This window comes from Bufo bufo, chromosome 10 (assembly GCF_905171765.1).
Source record: "Bufo bufo chromosome 10, aBufBuf1.1, whole genome shotgun sequence".
Lineage (NCBI taxonomy): Eukaryota > Metazoa > Chordata > Amphibia > Anura > Bufonidae > Bufo > Bufo bufo.
Window position 1 is genome coordinate 51,023,344 of NC_053398.1, and position 8,425 is coordinate 51,031,768.

The 8,425-nt window shown below is 41.4% G+C and overlaps 1 protein-coding gene across 1 annotated transcript; it reads left to right on the forward strand.

The window, feature by feature from the left end:
- The first annotated feature begins 1,346 nt into the window (after window positions 1-1,346).
- On the forward strand, window positions 1,347-8,016 carry GPHA2 (glycoprotein hormone subunit alpha 2). Its single transcript, XM_040410259.1, has 3 exons — window positions 1,347-1,443; window positions 3,916-4,100; window positions 7,915-8,016. The coding sequence occupies exons 1-3, from the start codon at window positions 1,347-1,349 to the stop codon at window positions 8,014-8,016; spliced, it is 384 nt and encodes a 127-aa protein (XP_040266193.1).
- The last annotated feature ends 409 nt before the right edge of the window (window positions 8,017-8,425 follow it).

Here is an 8,425-nt window from a genome sequence, read left to right on the forward strand (position 1 = left end):
TGAATCAGGTGTGGATGGGTGTGCCTTAATATAATGCACACAGGTGTATATATACTCCTGGAATTGAGAGAATTTCATTAACACTTGAGAACCATCTACTGCTCAGGTAAGATATTCTACATTTCTTTCTATGCATAATAATAGAATAATTCTCATATTGTCGCCATCCATAAGTATATAGGTAGATGTGGCGGTATTATATGGGGTTGTTGCTCAGCCAGTGTGGTTATTTCTGCAATGAAAGTGGTATTCTGGTTTCAGCCAAGAAATGTTCATGTAGGTACAATGACAATTTATAGCATTTTCAAGTATAATATCTTGATCAATTACTCATTGTTATTCGGCACACACTTTCATTGGTTACTTCCAGGTAATAACATTTTCCAGTTTAATTCCATCATCAATTCGTCACACGTTTCAAGATCTCTGCTTGCTGTCTTTCAGTATGAACTTTTATTGTTTAGGTGATATCTGTGCTGATCATGTGATGGATTTGCAGGTGTATGGGATCAGTCCTGCACCCGGGTGTCCATCACATGAAGGTTCCTATTAAATGACGTAAGCTATTGAAAGTCATGAGAAGTAGATACAGAAAATATTTTAAAAAATTGTATTGCTTTTTTATTTTTTAAAGAATAACATTATTTTACTAAAACAAGAACACCCCCTTTAAATGATGATAAGTTTACATTTGCTTTTAATGGATCTAGCAGAGATCACCGGATCCTGCCTAGCCAGATAATGCCGTTCACTGCAGGACCCTATTAACTATATTGCGATCTGGCTTCTTTCCGACATGTGCCTGTTTTTAGCTATAACAAAAATGTTGCATGCAATGGCTTTTGTCTGGCCGAAAGCCAGCCTCACCTGGCCTCATTGGTGGTGCGCCTCTGATTTATAGTCAATGGGGTCCAGCGGTGAACAGCAGTATCCTTCTAGGCTGGATCTGGTGAACTCCAGCAGGCTGTACTCTGCCGGAACTGTTAAACACAACTGTGAACCTACCCTAACCTCTAGTTCGTATCTCACATTGTTTCAATGTGGATGTTTGGCCTGTATTTGTTTTTGCAGACTTGCATTGAGTTTTCTGCTGTTAAGTGGCATCTTTTTTTTATTTCTTGTCACTGACACTGATATCTATAGGTACAGTATTATAAAGGATTAGCCCAAAATATTATACGGCCACATGTTCAGGCTTCCTGATGTAGTTTTTGAAACCAAAATCTGCTGTGTATCATAAAAGTTTTTTGGGTTCAAGAACTGCATCATAAAACCTGAAAGTGGCTTCTATGAAATATTGTTAGACATTTAACGCTATATCCATTGGCTCCACAGATATCTTCACCATGTCCCTTACTTCAGCCTCAGTCTTCCTCATGTTGGCTGTCTTGAGCTTCGAGACGCAGAGCTTTGATGCCATCACTCCAGGATGTCACCTCCATCGTAAGTCATCATTGCAGGACAATAATAAAATACAATTGTCTAGAGATGGTTTTCAAAGTAACCGAATGTTAAAAGTAACGTAGTTTGTAAAGCTGAAAAAAGACATACGTAAAGCCTGTTATCCTGCAAGCTTATCCAGAGAAAGGTAAAAACATTTTAGGGTTTGGAAGGTACTATCTCTCCTTGGGGAGGGACTTATTGGACATACATGCTCCTCTGGAATTCTGGGAAGAAAGGGATGCAAATGAGCTTTTAATAAGCTTTGGCTCTAATGCCACCAGATGTAAGGCAGCTATCCTATAAGTCAATGTTTGACCCGTTAAATAGACCTTGAGACATGACTCAGATATTAAAAAGGCCAGCACCTCATCTGTAGACAGCTGTTTCAGGGTGATTGCCCCTCATCAGTGCAGAGCAGAGAGTACTGGCTTAACTGGGTGAGGGCTGAGTCAGGATTTGGGGGTACTATCTCTCCTTGGGGAGAGAGCACCTTAATCGGCATGAAGAGACTTGTAGGCCATACATGCACCTCTGGAATTCTGGGAAGAAAGGAATGCAAATGAGTTCTTAACAAATTCTGCCTTTAATGCCATAGATGTAAGGCAGCTATCCTATAGTCAATGTTTGACCCTTTAACTAGGCCTTGAGACATGACTTGGATAATAAATAACCCAGCATCCCATCTGCAGGCAGCTGTTTTAGGTGATTGCCCCTCATCAGGAGTGAAATTCCTTCCAGACTCCAGTAGCTACACTGAAAAGAGGAAATTTTTTGTATGTAAATAGAAACACCTGTGTAGTATATGGTTATTATGTGATATAATACTGATTATTTTTTTTAATCTTTTTCTTTGATATTTATTTTTTGTGCTGGCATACTGGGAAATAAATAATTGTACAGTGAAAAATATTGGGGAAAACTGCAAAGCAATATTTGTAAATATGTGTAAAGTATTGTAATTTATATATCTTAGATCTAGGACACATTCACATCAGCGTGATGATTTCCCTTGCTCTGCTTCGTTATAGGAGGTGAACAACACCTTCAGCACATAACTGACAGAAACGAAGCTGAACAGATCCCGCACCCTCTAATGGGGTTCATTCAGTTTCTGTTCGGGAAAAAAAAAAAATTCTAGAGAAAAAAGTCCTGCATGCAGGTCTTTTCTCTTCACTATTTTTGACGAACTCTGTGACTCTGCAACTTTTCCCCTCTAACGCCAGGTCTAGAAAAGGGGACGTGGCATGGGCAGGAAGGGGGCGGGCCAGTAGCCCGTCTCATTTATAATTTTTTAACCCTGTTTTAGGCGTAGAAAATGGTCTAAATCTTTGCCAGCAAGGGAGATGGTATAGATTTAGACAGGCAGTGGGTACACCGAAGTCATGTAGAGGCTGATGCCTCTACTTAAATTTGGTTCATCCACCTCCAGCTAAAAGGGTATTAAGACTGGCGTCTAAAATGCCGGTATTAATAAATGACCCCCTGAGTCTGTAAAGTAGATTAAGGAGCCATAGGCACTCTATGTGCCACTGTATGATGCCTTTGTACAGCATTGTATTACTGGGAAGTGTCTATGGGTGAATAGCTCCATAAATAAAGTGACCTATGGGCAAACATTCATGGTATGGCCACACGGGGTGGAAGTTCTGCAGCGGAAATTCCGTGGCATATTTTGCAGCATTTCTGCAACAACATTCACAACAAATCTGTGGCAAAATCTTTGCGTTACATAAGGATTTGTTGCTGATTTCACATTATGCATTACAACAGGTGAAATCTGTAGCATAAATCAACATACTGCACACCACAGATGAATTTGCACAGTGAATTCTTTTTCACAGCATGTGGAAACACTACAGATTTGCTAGATTCAAGATTTTTTTTTTTACCCAGGTCTAAGATTTGCCATCAATATAATATCAGTGGAGGTTCAACCCCTGCTACTCCTACCAATGAGCTAATTGAAGGGGCCATGGGCACTCTGTCGAGCCCCATAACCCCTTTATTGTTTAGAAGATTTGACCGATATTGCAGAGAACTGCTGCTCAGTCTTATTCAAGTGAATGGGACTCTGCTGCAATACCAGGCACAACCACTACAAAATGTAAGGAGCTGTACCTAACAGTGAATGGGCACAGTGATGGGGCGCCATGGCCCCTTCAATCTGCTGATCAGTGGATGACCCACAAAGATCTAAGGATAGGTCATCAATATCAAAGAGGAGACCTCTTCATGAATAGTAATAAATATCAATATTTATTATATAATTATAGACTTTTAAGGAAAAATAAATATGATTAGTGTAATTTTCATTAATCTACACTAAATGTTGAAAGTTTACAGTATTAACTTTAAATTTAATGGATTCCTGCATTTTACTGTTCTGCATCATCTCCAGCAGACTATACTTGGTAAAAAAAAAATAAAACGCAAAGGTTATAATTCTATATTTTTTTTTCTATTATATCACAGCATTTAATGTCACTATAAGAAGTGACCGCAGAGGGACTTGCAGTGGGACCCAAGTCATCAATGCTTGTGTGGGATACTGTGAATCCAGTGCATTCCCATCCAAGTATTCAGTGCTGGCGGCCAGTGGGTACAAGCACAATATAACGTCTGTATCACAGTGCTGCACCATAAGCAAACTACAAAAGGTAAAAGCAGATAACCCAAAAAAGTCGAAGGGTACTGAAGGAAGGGGGGATGATACTTGGTTGAGCTAAAATTTCAGCTGTCAGTCCCATCTGTCATACACACAAGAATATTTGGGGATATATTTTAGATAGTGTTAACGCATTTTAAAGGAGTTGTCCGGCCACTTAAAATGTTACTCCCCATCCCCAGAATACTTTAGAATGATAAAAATCACCTAACCAAGTCCCTGCTGCTCCCCTTTCGATACTTCTCATGTCCCCATGAGTCTCTGTATTTCCTGGTTTCTGTGACCGCTCAGTAAACACAGTGATGGGCTGAGCGGTCACATTTCTATGTCATCTTTACTTCTAATGAATAAAAAAAGTGATGGGATTTCCCTTTAATGGGTTCATACATTCCAGTATTTTAAAATACTGCTGCAGATTTTTCTGCTTTTCTTGCGGGGGGATCTGGATACTGAATATCAGACAGAAATCATCCCTAAAAGCGATGGTTTCCCCACATTCATATTTTGGAGCACAATGCTGCTAAACGGGAATCATTGATAATACTAAAAAAGCTACAATTTCTGGGGAAATTGTGTGAAGTGTTCTTGCCTCCACCAGTAGTCTGCAACTGGAGTGGGCGGAGTAACTGGGTGGAGTGGCTTGAGTAACTGTTGTGTGGTTTAATTGTTGTGTGGTTGGAGTGGCTGGATTAACTGTGGAAAGGTTGGACTGGGCAGAGTAACTTTATGGAGTGGGCAGAGTAACTGTGTGAAGTGTTTGGAGTGAGTAAAGATAGTAAACATTACACTAACCAATTGATTGATCAAATTTAAAAAGTGCACATGGCAAGCTTGATAGAGTGAGAAATGCATTTAAACTTTTATTTATTTATATAGCACATTTAATTGCAATGTTGTTGCCCAAAGTGCTTTACAGTTACATTAAAACATACATTTATAAAAACATTAGCAGCCGATTTGTGTAGGTGAGCTTGAAAATGAGTGAGTGGTGGCAGTTTAGAAATCATGTCCTGATTTTTCAGCTCACACTCTAGCTTTTGTCAGCTCCCACTCTAGTTTTGAACATTCCGCCATTCATTCCTATGGGACAAATTTCGCCACAAAAACGCAGATATTTCGCAAACCATTCGGCGAAACGTTCCACAAAGTAATAGCACACCAATCGGGAACAATCCGCACGTTTCGTTATATTACTGTCTATGTAGTGTAAATACTGTGGGAGGAGTTAGGGTGGTAAATTTGGCTATAATAAGAATATACACTGCTCAAAAAAATAAAGGGAACACAAAAATAACACATCCTAGATCTGAATTAATTAAATATTCTTCTGAAATACTTTGTTCTTTACATAGTTGAATGTGCTGACAACAAAATCACACAAAAATAAAAAAATGGAAATCAAATTTTTCAACCCATGGAGGTCTGGATTTGGAGTCACACTCAAAATTAAAGTGGAAAAACACACTACAGGCGGATCCAACTTTGATGTAATGTCCTTAAAACAAGTCAAAATGAGGCTCAGTAGTGTGTGTGGCCTCCACGTGCCTGTATGACCTCCCTACAACACCTGTGCATGCTCCTGATGAGGTGGCGGATGGTCTCCTGAGGGATCTCCTCCCAGACCTGGAGTAAAGCATCTGCCAACTCCTGGACAGTCTGTGGTGCAACGTGACGTTGGTGGATAGAGCGAGACATGATGTCCCAGATGTGCTCAATTGGATTCAGGTCTGGGGAACGGGCGGGCCAGTCCATAGCATCAATGCCTTCGTCTTGCAGGAACTGCTGACACACTCCAGCCACATGAGGTCTAGCATTGTCTTGCATTAGGAGGAACCCAGGGCCAACTGCACCAGCATATGGTCTCACAAGGGGTCTGAGGATCTCATCTCGGTACCTAATGGCAGTCAGGCTACCTCTGGCGAGCACATGGAGGGCTGTGCGGCCCTCCAAAGAAATGCCACCCCACACCATTACTGACCCAATGCCAAACCGGTCATGCTGGAGGATGTTGCAGGCAGCAGAACGTTCTCCACGGCTTCTCAAGACTCTGTCACTTCTGTCAAATGTGCTCAGTGTAAACCTGCTTTCATCTGTGAAGAGCACAGGGCGCCAGTGGCGAATTTGCCAATCTTGGTGTTCTCTGGCAAATGCCAAACGTCCTGCACGGTGTTGGGCTGTAATCACAACCCCCACCTGTGGACGTCGGGCCCTCATATCACCCTCATGGAGTCTGTTTCTGACCGTTTGAGCAGACACATGCACATTTGTGGCCTGCTAGAGGTCATTTTGCAGGGCTCTGGCAGTGCTCCTCCTGTTCCTCCTTGCACAAAGGCGGAGGTAGCGGTCCTGCTGCTGGGTTGTTGCCCTCCTACGGCCTCCTCCACGTCTCCTGATGTACTGGCTTGTCTCCTGGTAGCGCCTCCATGCTCTGGACACTACGCTGACAGACACAGCAAACCTTCTTGCCACAGCTCGCATTGATGTGCCATCCTGGATAAGCTGCACTACCTGAGCCACTTGTGTGGGTTGTAGACTCCGTCTCATGCTACCACTAGAGTGAAAGCACCGCCAGCATTCAAAAGTGACCAAAACATCAGCCAGGAAGCATAGGAACTGAGAAGTGGTCTGTGGTCACCACCTGCAGAACCACTCCTTTATTGGGGGTGTCTTGCTAATTGCCTATAATTTCCACCTGTTGTCTATCCCATTTGCACAACAGCATGTGAAATTGATTGTCACTCAGTGTTGCTTCCTAAGTGGACAGTTTGATTTCACAGAAGTGTGATTGACTTGGAGTTACATTGTGTTGTTTAAGTGTTCCCTTTATTTTTTTGAGCAGTGTATATGTGAGATAACAGTAAGTTGTCTTGCTATGCAAGAACACTTAATTATACCAATATGTGGCCATTCAAGCAGTTTTTCCTATACAAATTCCAGAGGTTCCACAAGGTGTTATATGAGATTAGAAACAAGGACTTTTTCCCCAAGAAGCAGTGCCACTCTTGTCCATAGGCTGTGCATGTTATTACAGCTCGGGGATAATCACATGAATGGAGAGGAGATGCTAAACCAGACACAGCTCCTGCAGCGCCACCATTTGTGGCAACTAGCAGACCCTCTCTTCTAATCCCATACAAACTCTTAAAATGGAATCTGTCACCAGGATTCTGTACTATTATCTGCAGTAATAAATGAGTACTACTCCAGATAAGTAGTCCAGATCTTCATTTTTTTTATTTTCCTTCTTGACCTTGTTCATTGTCAGGTCTTCTGTGCTGTGCTAACATATTGGAGAGGACTCTTGTGCGCATGCACAGCAGTCCTGACAATGTATTTCAGAGCAGCTTTATAAGCTGACAGCGGGGGCAGTAGGAAGAAAAAAAAAAAAAAGAGCAATCTGGACGCCTTGGGGCTGAATTATCAAAGCCCTGTGGTGTACGCCTCTTCATAAATTAAATGCAGTCTGTGCACCTGAACTGAAATCTATACCAGCACCGGGCTGGCGTAGATTTCAGTGTTCTTCCACACCAGAAAACTGGCATAGAAGATAAAAGATCTTTGGGGGCCATCATCCCCGCTTTTGCCACTCCCCCTTTTCGGGATAGTGGAGTAATGGTGCTTGCACAAAAATTGCGACTTATTCAAAGGCACTAGTGATTTTAATGATAAATTAGGCCTCTTATCTGTATTACTACTCACATATTATTGAAGATAATAGTCCAAGATTGTGGTGACAGGTTCCCTTTAAAGTGTAGTCATGCTTCCCCAATTAAAGAAATTTAAAAAGTTCCCATTTTGTTTTACAGGTGAAGGTTCGCCTATTGTGTGGGACATCCCAATTGGAAGAAATAGAGATTGGATCGGCGGAGTCATGTCAGTGTGCCACGTGTCGCTTATCCCGTTACTAAGACTTTACACGCACACTCTGCTAGTAGTGGCGGGCTTCAGTGCACCAATAATCCGTAAAGCTGATGGCAGCGCTTGCATTACATTTACAGTGGAAACTACACACTGTATACCAGATAATATACACTTTCTTTTCATACATTATAGGTCTGCAACCCTCCATGTACTCCATGGGTACTGTCATACAAGCTGGTACTAAAGAAAAAAAAGTGCTATAACCCACGGCAACCAGATTATAGCAGTCATTCTCTGATACAGGCAGCTTCACAATTAATCTTGTCTTTGTTTTAACTCTATTTATATTATGTAACTTTATTTATAAAAAATTATATAATTAGTGATTGTGTCAGGTCTGAATCGAAATTCTGTTCTTTGATGTGTTATTTTATTTAAGTATTTATAATAATTATG